We start from the raw sequence: 17,735 nt of genomic DNA on the forward strand, positions 1-17,735 counted from the left end.
TGCCAACTGTTTGGAGAGGTCAGACTTATTTATGAAGGAGTACGGGTGGTAAGCACGCAGAAAAGGGAGTTGCAAGGTTGGCTCAGATAAACAGGGGGACAAACAGAGTTGGGAACAACAAATGGTTAAAGAAGAATGCTTGATGTTGTTTTAATGCAGGGTAAAACCAGCTGAGCTGGCACTGTGTTTCTAATCAGCTGACTCCAGGCTCACAGGGTGGATAGATGTGCACACACACAAACGCACACCAACAAACATACACACACACAAACAGTAGCAGATCCCCAGGCGACTGTACAGACATTTAAACAGTGGGTAAACACAACAAAGGGGCAAGAAATTTGAACCTTAAACTAACCTCCATACAGATGACAAAAGCATAAATGACGTGTGTCACGTACAAACCCTTTAAATAAAGGAAAACAAGGCGACACCTTATGCAAAGTCCTTCCAAACAACCTTGACACATGCTACTTAAATTTATGGGAAAATTGTGGGGTCTTTGTGTTGATTGGTGAAAGAATCTATGGTATGAAACTGTATGCAAGAACAAATATCTGAAAAAAACCCAAGTTACTTTCTGGAAAAAGGTCCAATTGTTTCTCTACAGTGTACTAACTAAAAAAGTTAATAGTTGCATAAGGTGTATCATCAAGTTTTTTTAATGTTTGGAGGTTTTGTGGTGAAAACATGGCGACTTTGCTGGGATATGTGGCATTTCCTGATTGTATTTTAGCAATAAATCCTTCTGCATTTCATGCCAATAAAGCAGATTTGACAAGAGAACAACTAGCAAGAGGATACAGGGATCATCCAATCATCCAGGATGTAACAGTTTGAAAGGGATGCCTAATGCAAAACTGTCGGATTACACAACAAATATGTATGCAGTTTTTTCAATAAATTAGAATATTACTGAAAATGAAAATTGATTAAATTCTGAGAACTCAAATGTAAGATTCCCACAGTTGTGTGAAAACATTCTTTTCTGACTGAACCTCTGCTATATTCAATTTTTTTGTCTAAACAAATTGGTTATCATAATCAATAAAATAAATAGAAATACGCACATTCATTCTTAGAGCAGTGAGAAAACACAATGTTAATTTCTATACTAAAATAAATATATATATATTTGGTGAAGTTTTGTTTTGAGATTTACTTGCATGCCTTTATATCTATTTTTGATTATGAAATGTTTGTTAAATTCTAATCATAAGTTCCTAACTTCCAGATCCAGTGAAATACATTTTATTAGATCCATCCGGCATGTATATATATATAAAACAATATTTTAAAAAACCAAGACATTTCTATCCTATGTATGTCTTGGCTATATTAAAACATTTCCAGGTAATTAACCTTGTTGTCCAGCATCAGATGTGTTATTAGGTCAGTACGTTCAGGCTGGTGGACAGCTTAAGGCTTGGTGTTCATGTGCTCTCTCACCTGCCGTAGGCAAATCGCCTGTCTTTGTGATGATCCCCAAATGTGTCCCAAAGCCTCAGGGACACACTGACCTCATCCACCACATCCCGAGATCTCTCCAGCACCTACAATGTAGATATGTCATTGTTATCAGATCAAACGTCTTACGTTTATTTGCAAGATTTGTGTTTTTGTTTGATTAAAGGAACAATTATTAATCAGTTATATCTGGCTTTAAAAGGAACAACCATGGGATCAAACTACATGACGTACAGTGGCATTTAAAGTTAAACGTTTTATGTAGCAAAAAAAAAAAGAAAAAAGAAAAATAATTAGCTGCAGGAAAATGCTAGAACGGTTTGTTGTCTATTTGTGGCTTCTTTTCTACAAAGTGTGCTATTGTGTGTGTGCATGAGTGTGTGTGTGTGTATGTGTGCCTACCTCCTGGCATACTCGGTACTGGTCGATGGCCCAGACGGTTGGCACGTGGGTGGCAAGCAGCTGATACTGTGTGAGTGTGGCATTGCAGGCCCGGGCACAGATCAGCCTGGTCTTGCCTACTGCATTGTCCCCCACCACCACACATTTAATGGTTTCCACATTGGGCCGCTCATAGTCTGTGTCTATATCCATGGAGAGGGCCCTAAGGAACATGAGAACAGGAGAGCAAAACAGGAGAAAATGGGTTAATCCAATATGCATGAAAATGAATGTCAAGTTTGAGAAAGTATCACAAATGGAGTGATGATGCATTTTTTAAGTGACAGCAAGGGGCGCTGGGAGCTGTAACTCTCGCCCAAGTCCCAGCCAAGGGAGTGCATAGTTGAAGCCCCCATTGCTCCATTGTCCAGTGTGCAGAGACCTCTGCCAAACCCGCAACAGAACACATGGTTCCCACTCACAGGCTGAGTAATAGAGACCACAGAGCTATTTCTGTACCAACACAAAGAGAGAGAGATGGATGAACAGACAAAGAGAGACTTCCCTGGAGGTCACTGTCCTCAACTTCCCTTGTGCCATCTGCACCCAGTTTGCCACCCTTTTGATATGATAGGAGGATTTTCACTTTAGTATAAGCACAATGTTAGAATATCTAACTTTGTCTAACGAAATACAAGACTACAGCTGTCCGTTTCATATCTTAAGCGGTCAAGGCCCTTAGCGATAAAAGCATGGCACCGTCTTTGAAAACTAATAGTTGCTCTCAGTGGCTAAATGAGAATTCAGAAACTCTGATCCACAGTACGTTATTGATGTCTAGTTAAGTTTTACAAAGTTCAAAACAAAGTGCTAAGATTTCTAAAGAACCTCTTTCTCGATAAATTTGTTTGCATACAACTAGCTAGAACCACAGTGACATATGGTACAAGCTGATAATTAACAAGTCATATGAAAACGAGGAGGACAGAAACCTAATACTAGACCTTATCCTAAAGAAAATAGACATGAAAACATACTCATGAGCAAGATGTGAATTTACTGAAGACCACATTTTTACATATTGGGTCAGATAAATGTATAGAAATTAATGAATGAAATAAATGATAGGATTATAATGCAACCCATGATTAGTATGCATATCTAAAAAAAAAAAAATCGATATGTAAAAGTGCAATATTTCTTGCCAGATATCTCAGAAAGTTAAACTGTCACTTTATAGAGATTCATTTCACAAAGCAAAATATTTTAAGCTTTTATTTTAGCTATTTCATTTTAATTATTATTATTTGCCATGTTAATGATTATGGCTTGCAGGTACAGAAAACCCAAAATTTTGTGTCTCAGAAAATGAGACAAAAAGACAAAAAAAAGCTGTCTCAACAGTTATGCATCATTTCCACTATGCAACATGATAAAGATCGGTGTGGTTCACTTTTGTGCCCTGCGATGGACTAACGACCTGTCCAGGGTCTACTCCATCTACCCTACCCGACTCATCATCATGGTTAGCGAGACCATACAAGTTAGAGTCACATTGACACATTGTCACATTGCTAGATTCCCACTGCAAGTTGGACTCTTACTGGGCAAGCAGGGTTAAGACAAAATTTGGAATGTTGTACCAACCCTGAAGTGGTTACAAGAAACATGGAGGAACCGCACAGGATTAACAAATGGAGTCAAATCTGGCCAGGGCTGACAAGGGAAGAAGTGGTTAAAGCCACACCCATGGAGAAGGAGAAGGAGATTAATATACATGTCAACATCAAAACAAACACATATACACTAAAGATACTAGTTCTTTTCTTTTACAATTTCCAAAATGTTGCAAAAACGGTAAAGGAAATTTGAGTGAACAAAAATTATTTCAAACATCAAGTCTTTATTGTGTCTTAATGATAAAGTCAAGCAAAAGAAAAATAATAAATCTTGAACAAAATTGGGAAAAAAAGGTATAAGAACACCTTTTTCTTTACTCCAAAAATTGGCCCAGTTACTCACGTATTGAAGGGCGAAAGAAAAAAATAACTTGTGAATACAGGAGTGACCACCTGTCAGCTTAACTTCAGCCCAAGGAGGAAACAGTTATGTACAGCTCAGCCGACTTCCTCTTTTAAACTGAACAAATGCTGTGAAGAGCTTATCAAAATCCCCTTAACATTAAACAGCTTACAAACATTTCTAACATGTCCAAACACTCACTAATACTGGCCATTTAAAGACTTCCTGAAGGAATACACTTAATCACTGCCCAAAAAAAAAAAAAGAAAAAGAAAAACGTCACCCCACAAACACATTCAAAGTCTGCAGTCATCCAGTCAGCCCATCCGTCACTGCAAGTCGTTCCAAGAGCCACAGCGGGACCCCATAAATAGAGCAACTGAAACATTCATAAAGGCCTTTGCTTGTTATTACATTGATGCAGATGCCAGCACAATCCCTCAGTCCAGCCCAGCAGAGACAGACACCAGCAGCTAAATATGGCCACTACTCATCAGACATGTGAACCATGTGTCCTGCTATCCAGGCATGACCTGCTATTCTAGCATGAAAGGTATTTCCACTCTATCTGCAAAAGTCGGTGTTGCTCTTTTACTTAAAAACCTGTAAACTTTCCATGTTAACACTTGAGGTATATTTGGGTTAACAGACTTCCTTGTAAGGGGTGTCAAATCACCTCCAACAGGATGTGAAGATGTCATACATATCTATCTGGAAAGGAGGGAAAGAGTTAATGAAAGGTGTGCTTTCAGGCGTGTTCCCTTAATATTACTTGGGGAGTTATAAATATCCCTTTTCCTTTGGCACCTGTGTGGCTGTGACACATTTGGAGGCACGTAGTACAGGGAGACAGAAGAGGCAATAAAAGAGAAACGCAACCTTGCAGTTATCTAACAGCAGCCTGCCAAATGTTGACGGCAGCTGCAAAAGCAGCATTTCCCTCTGTGTTACAGGAAGAGATGAGATGAACAACCAGTTGTGAAAGCAACAAGTGTACAAGTGCTTCTGTGTTGTTCCCATGATTCAAAGGACACTTGAGTCTGGAGGAAAATATTGCTGGCTCTGGAACGCAGCAGGAGAAGGGATGTTTATCATGGTTAGATCCTTGTGCTTTCTGTGCGACAGTGGATAAGCCGAGAAAATTACTGAAAATATAAGACAGGAAAGGAATTATTAATCTCTCCACAAGAGAGAGGGAGCAGCGCTAGAGTCACTAAGTCATGCCAACAGGGATCAAAAGGGCAAGACCAGCAATAACCAAGGTTGCACAAGGGAACAAATCACAGCTTTTACTGCTGATGAGTTTCTCTCCTCTGTAAATCACAATTCTCTCATGTACAGCCACAACTGAAAAAAAAGGAAGAAAGATGTGACATGAGAGTATAGTCTATAGGCCTTTACTGCTACCCTTTTGAGCTTGGAAATTGCATATGAGAGTGCGTGTGCCCGAGTGTGCTGAGCTTAGGGCCATCCATGCAGTGATGTAACCAGAAGGTGGTGAGGGAATGGTGGTGTGATAGAGACACTATCTGCAGGGGAATCAAGAGATCCTATCAACCAACCACATCTGGGACTGCACATTAGGCCAAAAACATTCAGCCATGCATTTAGTCAACATATTATACCAAAACTAGTGGTGCACTGTGTTTGAACAGATACAGTGACTTGTATTGTGAAATAGCGCATATTTTTTGTGACAGAAAACTGCCCCTGAACATCACCATCCCCAGCAGGACACCGTCTCTGTGGTGACACATGTAAGGTTACTTTTCTTCAGCAGGGACAGGGAAACTGGTCAGAGTTGACGAGAAGCTTGATGGAGCTTAGTGCTGGGAAATAACCTGTTGGAACCTGCAAAAAGCCTGGGACCAGGGATGGATGTCTCTCTTCTCATGACCCCTCTGACAAAGCCGCAATGCAATGGCTTAGATAAAAAAAAAAAAAAAGAAAAAACATCCAGGATTATAACCAGTCAAGACAAAGCCCAGACCTACATCAAATTGGGAATGGAATTTGTGTTAGAACTAGAAAATTTAAAGTTAATACAGTTTTACATCCAATCTGACTCATATTGAGTTATTTTGCAACAATGAATAAGTAAAAATATAAGATCTAGGAGTGGATATATATGGAGCATACACTTTTTACATTTTGATGTGTAAGAAAATGTTTAAATCATGCAGCAATTTTCTTTAACTTCAATGTTCTCAAATTCTTTGTGTTGCTTTCTGATATAAATCCCTAACAAAATACATCAAAGTTTGTAGATGTGATGAAATATGAAAAAGACCAAGAGGCATGAAGACTTTTTTTTTTTTTTTAGTTGCACAATAATAATAATTCACTTATTCAGCTTCATGCATGCTGAGATTTTAACATTTATTTTCTATTTATGAGTGAAAAATGAGCAGAGGCAGGAAGGCAGTGTTAACTGAGCAGAGCGGCAGACAGAGAAGCCGGAGAGATCAGGTTTCATTTTGAGTCAGCGACCTGTAGTGAACTTTTCACAGGCGTCTAGACTTTATCTGTTGCCTGGCTCTAACCGAGGCAGTAAACCAGTCTGCAAGGACAAAGAGGCTCAATGGTAAAATGTGGCTCTGTATTTAGTGGACAAATAGGTGGTAATAGATACAAATACAGTATAAACATGCAGTTTACTCTGGCATCTCAAACATTTGATTAAGATTTTAATTGTAACTTAATGGGAACAATTGGTGTCTCATTGCAGATTTCTTTCAAGGCCAGCCTGGCTTTATTAGATGATGTGCAGTTTTTAATCATTCTGACCTCTCACTGCATACAAAATTACTTTGAGGATCCGTTCTATTCTGAGTAGGTTCAGCTGAGAGGGCCAGCTGAGTAGGTTCCTGTAGGAACCTGAGCAGGTTCAGCTGTAATGCTCCTACCCTGGAGCATTACATTTCCAAGTAATGCTCCAGCTCACTGATTCTTCACCCTTTACGTCACTCCAGTGTGTTGCTCTTCTCCTCCCACTTTTATTTCTCAGGTTCATTATCCAGATTGCATTTCCTTTAGTAAGTCTCTAAGCTCAGACTTTCCTGAATTGTAACCAAGAAACGGCATTAAGCAAAAATCCCTCCCACGCTGTCCCAACCTGCCTGTCCTCCGTCTCTCTGTTATGTAACAACGTCAGTGATCCACTGTCAGCGGCCGCTCATCCTAAACCCTGCATCCATTCACAGCTTGTTTGTCAACTTTCTTGGCGCTAAAGATCACACCAGCCTTTGCTCCTGTCACCCGAAGACATGAAACACTCATTTGATGCACGGGCCACTTTGCAGTACCACAAGCAAGACTGAAGGGTCGAAGGTGCAAGAAATTAACAGTGGAAAACGTCGTATTCTAGTGCAATCCTAATTTTTTGCTTCAACAACTTTTTCTGTCTTGAATGGAGGGTATTATCTCTCCTCACAAACTTGTAAGCTCTTCAGGTGTGTATGATAGTGTGTGCCTGGATGCATGAGTATATGTCGGAGACAGTGGCTGCCACAGGCACAGCTGGCTCAGACTGGTTACATAACCTGGTTCATAGCTGCTGCATCACTCCCTGGATGGCTGACAGTAGACCTCAGACTCAGACACACAAGTACAGACATTTACACACACACACACACACGCCTGTGTGTACGCATTCTGACCCACAATGCAGATGGTACAGGCAATAATGAGACCAGCCAGGGGAAGACAATGTTATCTGTACATCTATGTGACAGTAAATAAAAAAATTTTTTTTGTTATTATTATTATTATTATTATTATTATTATTATTATTATTATTATTATTTGGAGACGTTGCATATCAGTCTGGTTTAGAGAAAAAAATTATGTTCCTCTCCTCCCATAGCAGCAATAACGTTGTGTAAACACAGTCGGGCTCCTCTCAATGCCCTCATTTCCTTTCTCTCCCTCCCTACCGTCTTCTCCTTCCTCCTTCTGCTCATCCTCCCTTCTCCCTGTCCATTTGTTCCACCTACTCTTTCCTCTCATCTCTTATGCTATATTCGTTTGTTTACCTCCCTTCTGTTCTGCACTCTAATGTCTAGGAGATTATTTTTGCATACATCTCTTCCTTTTGCACCTTTTTTTTTCACCGCTGATGAAAATTACAACAGTCAAGGGTGTAGCAGTATCATTCTTTAAAATTATATTATAATAGTGCTGCCATTGCACTATTTAAATAAAACTAGAACGACAACAGCGCATACTGATAAAGTGAAAGAATATGGTCCCTTTGTATCTTACAGAAAATCTGAAAAGTGTGACAGTCTCTACAACTGTATATCTAGATACTGAAATCTTTGTAAAACAGCTCTAGCTTTAATACGGGATAAAAATGCTCTGCCAACAGCAATGTTCAATTCTTACATCTCAATTGGACTTTGACATGGAAATTTTAAATAATCAATCCACTGTAGCTTGGGTCGTTGTGAACCTCCACCTCTGTCTCATGTGTTTTGCAGACTTCAGCAGGTTTTACTTCAAGATTGCTATTTATTTAGCTCCATCAATCATTGCAACAACTCTGACCAACGTCCACCACCAGGTTTCTTGATGGCAATGTCTATTAAAGATTATGTGAAGGGTTGGTTTATACGATATAGAGGGCTTTTGCAGGGCGAAAAGTTAATTGAAGTACACTGGATATTCTTTTGGTATAGAGCAAAAGAGGTTTAATACACACAACTTGTATCAGATTTTTATTTGGAGGAAATGCTTAAAAAATAAGCTCAATTTTGCTCGACTTCATAATTAGGCATTACTCGTTGTTGGTCTATCATAAAAACATTTAAATGAAAATGCAATAAAGTCTGTAGCTACAAAGTGACTAAAGAGGGAAAATTGAAGTGGTAAGAATACCTGAGGATGCCCTGTGAATCAGATACAATATTGTATCTGTCACAACATGTAAACAAATTAATCTGAACCTTAGTTATTACATATTAATTAGGAGTAAATCCATCTGAGTCGTCCTTTTCTGGTCATCTGTATTCACAGCACTAAGTAGCAAACACATAAAAGCATGTGCACAATTTGAAGCCCTATTACCTCTGTGTGTCTGCCACAGCAGCCTGTTTCAAGGGTCACAACATTCAAGCCAGCCATGTAATGCAGGCTCACTCTTCCATGTGGGTTTGTGAGTGCAGCACATTGTTATCTCAAAGCTGTTGACACAGTCAAAGCTTAATGCCTAATCAGAACAATAGGTAGCTCTGTTACAAATCCGCCAGGCAGTGCACCTAATGACAGCTGTGATCTTTTGATTCATTAACTGGAGTGCTGATGAAATGGCTATAAATTTCTGGCCACATTGTACCTTAATCTCAAAATCAGTGAGTATGTGCTTAGACGTTGGGGATGGGTTTTGGGTTTGTTGTTTTTTCCCCACAATCGCAACTGCACAAAGTAAAAAATGTTATTTGATGTTGCACAAAATGAGATGAGCCATGATCACATTGAGTCCATTACCAGGCATGTTTTCATGAGGGACAAAAATAGGTCCTAATTGGCCAAAATACAAGGATTGCGCAATAATCTGTTTGTGCCAAATATTTATGCAACTCCAAAACTCGAGACATGATTAATCTGCTCTTGACGGGAAGTGAAAATATGGCCAGAGGAACACAGAGGACATTATTTATTTATGTCCAGGTGGAAGTGAGAGGCTTCTTCATCAGCCAGTCACCCACCTGCGTAACACAATCTCTCTGATGGCGTCATAGCCCAAGGATCAGCATTACAGCATGCCAGTATCTGTACATGCTGCAAAGAATAGGTGTGCATCTTGCAAGATTTCGCCCCCCTTTATGTGTAGTCCCAGTTGTGATCCGCATGGTTGCAGTAAATAGTCTGGTGCAGCGTGGCTATACTCATCAATGAAAAGAACCTCGTGCTCCCCATTCATAACCACCTGGCTCATTCATTTCTTTAAGCGACTCAATAACCAAGGCAGCCCATTGTTTTCCTCCAACAATGTAAAACACACAGGCTTCAGATGCAACACAAAGCAGGTGCATGAGCCTATCCATCCCAAGTGATGCGATGAGGAGTCTTGCGTAATGAGCCAAGCCCATCAGCTTCACAATGACACCGAATAATAATTTAATGGCCTCTGAAGCACGTGCTGAATCTAAAAAATGCCAATAAATTATCAATGAAATGTCCCACTTATATAATACATAATTACGTTTGGTAAACCACCTGCAGTTGGATAATTATACCTATTACAGCTGAATAACTGGGATTGTATGCATTTCAAAACGACAAAACGCTAATTATTGGCAGTTTTTTTGGAGAAAACGTGGTGGGAGGGATGCTTTGTGCACAATAGAGATCGAAAGAGGAGCATGTGATTCGGTTTGGCTGCAGGAAGGGGTCCCTACCTTCCGACGGTTCCGGAGTTGACCCACATGCCAGTCTGCTGGGGGTTCAGCCGGCCACTCAAACCGGACAGAGACGCACGAAAAACTAAAAGATAGTCGCGTTGATTCCGTTCTTTGTCAAGTAGCACAGAAAGCTGCGGACAGGACCTCTGCCCTGAAACATCTTCCTCCTCCTCTTACTTCCCCGTGGTGCTACCTCCTTATCCGCCTCTCTCTAAGCTCAACTATTACCGACTCTCGCCCGTATGATGTGCTGCTTTGTTTCCACGCGCACGCTTTTCCGAGTTAAATCTGAACAGAACTTGTCGACCAATTTCTATAGTCTGAGCTGAGCCGCCCTCCCCCTTTGTGTTGTTGTTGCCCCAGCTGATTTAACCAGAGACACGCCCCCACGGCATTGCGTCACTCGGACGCCAAACTCAGACTGTGAGGCGTTCATGTTTGGTAGGAAACTGAAGATTTCTGCTAACATCGGTTGTTCTTTTCCTTTCTCCAAAAGCAGGTGTTCGACGAAATCCACTAAATAAAGGAAAATAAAACCATACCTTAATGTTTGTGATTATTTAAAATACCTAAGTCATAATTGTCTTGAAACTTTAAAAAGTATCAAGTAGTGTTCTTCAGGCTCATACTGACTAAAAGATATATGAAAGAGGTCTTTCAGTTTAATACACCAACATTTAGGCAACTCAGTTTATCTAGGTAGCCCCAATCCATAACAAATGTCATTAAATCATTAAGGACAGCAACCCATCCTCATGTATGTTTAAAATATTGTTTTCCTTCATTTTAGTATCTACAGTCACATTCAATAAATTAGAGTACTATTGAAAAGCTTACTTTTTTCTGTAACTCAATTCTCAAAGTTAAATACATAATATAAATTAATTACACTACAACTGATGTTTTCTTTTAAGACTAGAATCTTACACCAAACCAATAAACATTTTAATGACAATTTTAAAAAGATGACTGCATGTTAAGCCATCCATTAATCCATTATCTAACATGCTTATCCTTGTGGATTTGTGAAATTTCCTAGAAGATGGCTGCTCTGAATTTTCCACCAGATTATGGGACCTTGACTTCAAAATGAAATGCCACATTTATTTGACTTAAAACAAGGAATATCTCAGATATATGTATGTGGTGCCTCTTAAACTCTTCAAGGTTTCAAAGAAAAGCAGAGTGCAGGAAACAATCACATTGCAAATAACAGGCAGCATCCTTTGCTATCATTCACAGGCAAAGTCGAGGAATTTGTATGGCATTATAGTTATTTTGAGCACTCATTCATAGCAGTTACCCCATAGCAACGAGTTACTTATGGTGAATCCAGCAAAGTCGCACATAAGAGGCAGGTCATTGACTGAATCCGGGAAAGTCCCACATTGTCTTAGTCCCTTCCTAGGACCCGGTAATTAATTTCTGGAATGTTAAGCAGTACCAAAACAACAGAAAAAAAAATATTCCTTGTCACCAGGCAACATAAATTGCGTACAGGTGAGGAACATTGAATTGATTTAATCTGTGGTTTCATCAAATCAAAACAGCACCTTTCAATAAAATATGAATGTGTTTTTTTTTTGTTTTTGATTTTTTATTATTGTAACCTAAAATAATTACCTGTGAATATCCTGCAGCATTTGGTCATATGTGCATCTTGTTTAGAGGATCTCTTCACTTTATTCAAATATCTGAGTAAGACTGAAGACAGACCTCTACTGGCAGATGCTGGTACTGATCACAGGGAAACAAAGGACGCATCAACTGGCATAGTTCACTGCAACAGCAGCTTTCATTTTTGTAGCAGATCCTGGTGTGGATTAGTGTTCACATCAAACTGTCATTACTAAATAAAGAATTGTCATATTATAGCACGCCGAAAAAATATTTTTTTTGTCAGGTGACTTGTTTGCATAATTCCTTGCATCCCTGTTTGCTCACAATATGCACGTCTTATAATAATAGCTGCGTACCAAACAATTTCTACAATCAGTATCAAAATAAGCAGGGCTGAAGCTAAATGCGCTGCTAGGCATTTCTATTTTTTAATCTCCTTGTCCAATGTTGTCTAGTAACCCTGAGAAAATGCTGCCCCCTGACCTAGCTGGCACGGTCAGAAAAGAACAGCATGAAAGATGGGCAGGAATGCTGATAGAAAGCAGGGGTTCAGCACCGCTGGCACTGAGAGGGCTTAGAGCCGTGGACAGCAAGCCCCTTTTGTTGGAGAGCAGAACTTCTGTGAGAACTCTTGAGCAGCACAGTCTGAGGTGATGTCTGGCCTTTTCAGCTACAGTGGAACAAAAAAAGGCTTCTTCTTTTTCCCATCGGTTTTATCGCTCTTTTATGGACCGAGTGGGACATGTGCTCCCATAGATTTCACACCAGGCTGAGAGTAAAGAGCTGTGGTCATTCTTTGGCATTGGGATAAAAAGTGTCTTCATCCATCCATTTTCTTACACCCTTCTTCCCTAATGGGGTCGGGAGGGTTGCTGGTGCCTATCTCCAGCTGCGTCCCGTCTGTCGCAGGGCAACACAAAGACATACAACACACTCACTCACACCTAGGGAGAATTTAGAGAGACCAATTAACCTGACAGTCATGTTTTTGGACTGTGGGAGGAAGCCGGAGAACCCGGAGAGAACCCACCATGCACAGGGAGAACATGCAAACTCCATGCAGAAAGATCCCCAGCCAGGAATCGAACCCAGGACCTTCTTGCTGCAAGGCAACAGCTCTACCAACTGCGCCACTGAGCCCCTAAAAAGTGTCTTCATTGCTACCCAATTTTCCCATGGTTCAAACCGAAAAGGTCACACACTTGATGTAGTTTTAAATTGACTCATTAATGCTTGACCAACTGTGAATGAAGGTGTGGCTGGAGAAGAAATACATATTTGTGTGAGGAAAACATAAGATCTGCTTCTCTAACACGCCTCAGGGTCATTTTGTTACCTTTTAAAAGGAAAACAATTCACTGGTTTGGAAAAGTAGTGAATAGAAAAAAACAAGAACATAAAGAATTATGATTTTAAAGCACAAATAGCCCAGTCTATGATAATTGTTGCAAAGTGTAAGTAAATGATTAAAATTTTTCAACATTTATTAAAAATAAAAATCTGAAAAGTGTGGCGTCCATTTCTGTTTACCTGTTCTGATTATTTAGTTTTCTTGAAACACTTTTTGGTCCAAAATCACTTGCAAGTCTTTTCTTTTGAAGAATAGATTAAGTTTTGTTGAACGGAGAGCATCAGCGAGCAGCAATTTTCAAGTTCTACAAATTTGTACGTGGATTTAATCTTATACTTTGACCTCACCGTTCTAAAACATTGAAATGCTTTGATCTAAACTGTTACACTGTAGTTCTGTATACTTAGAGTAGTTAGAAGGTGAATATCCATCCATCTTTCTGTCACCTCTCACCAGCTGCTTCGTTCCAGCTGAAGAAAGCATACCTGAAGAATGATCTTGCCACCACCACGTTTCTCTGTGTAGGTGCAGGGTTCATTTGTTGCTGTGGTTAGCATTTTACATGTGGGGGGGAAAAGATTACATTATGTTCTCAACTGAGTAACTTCTTTCATTATTTGCTGAGTTTCCTACCTGGCTCATAACATACCGCACACACTTCCTGCCGCTCCTGGATGACAACAGATTTGTGGAGTGCATGAATAATCGTCATCATCTCGACTGATTTTCTCACCTGAGCCGTGGATCTTTGCAGCTCCTCCACAGTTACCATGGACCTTTTAGATGCTTCTCTGATTATTGTTCTCCCTGCTCAGTGCCGGTGAACAGCCCTGGTAGGTCAGTTGTGCCATGTCATTCACCTTCCACTCCACAAATAAGTGTTTTGTTTGGGTCTACCAGACACAATCTCAGTAAGATACTTGGGGGTTTTGTGAAAAAAGATGAATATTTTTGCAAAACACTGTAGCTGGCACATGCCTAACAACTGACATTATAGTTTGCAAACTTATTTGCATTATTTATTTTTGAATTTCTGCCTTTTGTGTGTTTCAAAGTCTCTATCTGTTTACTTTAGCCGGTATAAAGTGAAAACATTGTTTTCATTACTGCACAGGCGAGGGTCATCTGAAGCGTTTCAGATGATCTCATGAGTTTATCCATCACCAAGAACCAGATATCATGTAGCATTTTAATGGCCAAGGAGCATTCTAGGAGAACATATTCGCCCTCATCTGATCTCCCTCCAGCCCGCTCTCCCACTGACCCTGCTCTCACCCCCACGGCTCCCCCGAACCTCCAACAGGTCTACTCATTCCCCCCTTCTGCCCCAGCTCTGTGCTGGAACTACTCTAAAGCTGTCAAAACACCCAGCTTCTCACACTCCCTGTGTCCACACACCATCCCAGAGCTCTAGCAAACACACACACACACACGCCCACGCGTACACACACACACACACACACACACACACTCAATAAAAACAGCCTCCATGCAGCCCATTCACTGCACCAAGTAGGTCAGAGCTGCAGTGGGTCTTCCAGACACACACACCACTCATCACTGTGGAACTGATAACAATATCAAAGATGGAATTGTACCTCTAGTTTTGAAATACACATATACAGAAGGGAAAGGACAGGCAGAGAGAGAGAAAGAAAAAAATGAAAAAGAGAGAGTTTGAGCACAGATACTATGTCTTCAGAGTATCGTTTTTACATGCCAGGTTTGGGGAAATTTTTGTTTGTTGGCTTGTTTTAAAGAAGGGGAAAAAAGTGAGGCATGAGTGCTCCCTTGCTCACTTACAGGAAAATTTTAGAGGTCAAATGTTAAAGGTGAAAGTGAAATGGTTGGAGAAAAAAACATAATCTTGCTATAAAAAATAAAAATACCACATGATCAGCAAGGGAAAGACAGTAAATTGATATATGAACTGAAATTCAAACATATCTGCCTGGATCACCCACGCACACACACACCAATTAAACACACATACACAAACATGCTATTCAGATATGGAGAAGTGACTGAGTGTTGCCAGAACCAGCACCCTGTCATAAAACCCAGTGTGTTTTGGCAATGGGTGATGAGCATGTTAGCAGAGTGTGAGCTAAAGTGAAAAATAATTCAGTGCTAGATAAGGTCTAAGAGGAAGTAGAGGAAGCCAAAGGGTGATCGTATTGTTTACTTGAAGCGTTATCAGCAGCCCGCTTTTTTGGCACTAGTGTCTGGTAAAACTCTGTCTGACCAGCTGCTGTTACCTCATTATGTCCTGATGAAGTCACTGCATTCCTCAAAGGGAAAATAAACAAAAACTCTGCAACATTATGAAAGGTAAGACAAAAACATACACTTTCAGCCATGCAAGCACCATCTTTAGGATATGGGCATTTAGCCTAAAAACCCAACATTGTAACTGAATATAGATTTGTATATAGCCATCACATAAAGAGTTATTTTTTCAATCTTAGCCTCACATTCAATATTGGAGCTTGGGAGAAAATCCTTCAAATTACACACATACGAGTAGCTGGCAGAAGCACTAACAAAGGGATCTAAGTTTAGTCCATTTGTAGTGTTCTCTGCATTATGGCATAAAAGTAACATATTTTATCGCAACACAAAATAGTATTACTTAAGAATTTTAGGGGGACCTCAGAGAATTCAACATCACTCGGTGAGATATTCAATGATTGGCATGTTGTTTTATGAACTCACTCTGCTTTAGGAATCTCCTGACCTGTCTGCTGAGTTTCTTTGCCTTCATGTTTGTTCACTACTATTTTCTAGCAAACCTCTGAAGGCCTCCATAAAACAGCCGGGTTCATGCTGAGACTAAATTAACAAGAAGTAAACTCACTAATTAGGAGTCTTCTTAAGATAGTTGATTGCACTTAGCTTTATTTAGTACAGCAAAGTAAAAGGTGCACAGGAAACTTTCAGAGATTATTTTTAAAAAGATTTTTAAAAAAATAGAAAGTCTGTATCATTTTCCTTCATAATCATGTAATATTTTGTGTTTATCTGTCCCATAAGCTCTTACTAAAATATAATGAAGTTTCTAGTACTAATAGAACAAAATGTTCAATACTTTAAATTCAATGAGGCCTCTTACAAGGCACTTTAAATATTTCTTTTGATATAAAAAAAAACTTTTTAGTGTTATTTTGTTAAATGTTTTTTCCTTAAAAAGTCAGAAAAATACTGACTTTCAGGCATTCACACCGAAAAACTAAACTCAAAGTTTTGTCTGGGGAAAACTTGAGTTCGAGATTTCCCAGACGATAATGATGTGATGTATGATCAGCCATAAATCTCTTCTGGTGATGATAGGTCATGGAAGGGGATGCATGTGAGGAATGCAGAGTGGCTTCAAGTACAAGCCCAAAGGCTATGAGGCTAGCAGATAGCAGATGGAAGCCAGGATAAATAAGAAAGAAAGGGGCATAGCTGCTGGAATTTGATGTGTTCAATTAAAATGTTTCACAGTGTGATCCTTAGAAACACTGCCTGGAGAGAACAAGAAGTACTGTATAGTTTACACTGTCCTTCAATTGCAGCGCTAAGTCTTAAAAAGATAACCCAATTAGAGTTTTGGGGCGTATGCGGTCTAAACAATTATCATCAGACAGCCCCACCCACCCACATCGGCACATATAAAATCAGCCTGCGTTCCCTGTGGGTACTACATGGCATGGAGGTTTAAGCTAAAAGTTAAAAGAGAAAAAAACACTCAAATGAGAAATTTAAGATTTACAGTTGCTGAATTATTTGTGTATTATTTTTCAAATGGAAGCCTTTTATGTTAAACCTATCTGACTGAGACAACAGATTGCTTAAGATGCATTTTAAGATTTTAGGGTGAAAAAGATTTGAATCTGATTTTTTCAGTCTTTCTTGGAAAAGAAGGCTGAAATAAATCTGCCTCAGAGTTATATGCTATCCAAGATGTTGCCCAGGCATGTCGTGCAATGCTCGAACACATGTAGAGACACATATATACTCACTGTACTCTTTCCTTAAGCCTTAAATAAAGCATGAAAATCTCAAGATCAGAAAAAAGGTTATAATTTGTTTGCTGTCTATTGCTTAAAAAAAAAATCTAATTAATCACATTCTGGAGATGTGATTAATAGTGATAACCCACTATGGCTAAGTAAGTTTGAAGGATAAAGTTATGGTTCTTGCAGGTATGCATGAAGCACAAGAAGGAATGTTGTCTTTAGAGCTATTAAAGTCCATATCTTTAATCTATTCTCTCACAAATGCCATCAGAGTTAGGGCTTTAATTTGGCTCAAACATCTGCCTCTGTCTTCATGGACTGTCCACTGGATTCACCAATTGATAACGTGATTTTTGGTGAGGGTCCACAACTTAACTTTTTAGCTCTGACCCGTTCAGCATCTATTAAGAAATTCAGAATGATTTCTATGTTCAACATCGACACCAAAGGTGCTTTTTAAAGTTGCAGAGCTCAACAATGCAGCCACGT

The 17,735-nt window shown here is 39.6% G+C and overlaps 1 protein-coding gene across 5 annotated transcripts in view; it reads right to left on the reverse strand.

The window, feature by feature from the left end:
- rhobtb4 (Rho related BTB domain containing 4) overlaps positions 1–17,735 on the reverse strand; it is a 43,694-nt gene that overhangs the window by 12,466 nt on the left and 13,493 nt on the right. For 4 of the 5 annotated variants that reach the window (XM_044110723.1, XM_044110725.1, XM_044110722.1 and 1 more), the window contains 2 exons: positions 1,870–2,071; positions 1,450–1,553 (listed from right to left, as the gene is read on the reverse strand). In XM_044110723.1, coding sequence (XP_043966658.1) covers positions 1,450–1,553; positions 1,870–2,061 — 296 coding nt within the window. In that variant the 5' untranslated portion in view covers positions 2,062–2,071. Of the gene's footprint in view, positions 1–1,449; positions 1,554–1,869; positions 2,072–10,271; positions 10,612–17,735 lie in introns of those variants that run through there. The other variant, XM_044110721.1, reaches the window with a different exon arrangement.

This window comes from Gambusia affinis, linkage group LG03 (genome assembly GCF_019740435.1).
Source record: "Gambusia affinis linkage group LG03, SWU_Gaff_1.0, whole genome shotgun sequence".
Classification (NCBI taxonomy): domain Eukaryota; kingdom Metazoa; phylum Chordata; class Actinopteri; order Cyprinodontiformes; family Poeciliidae; genus Gambusia; species Gambusia affinis.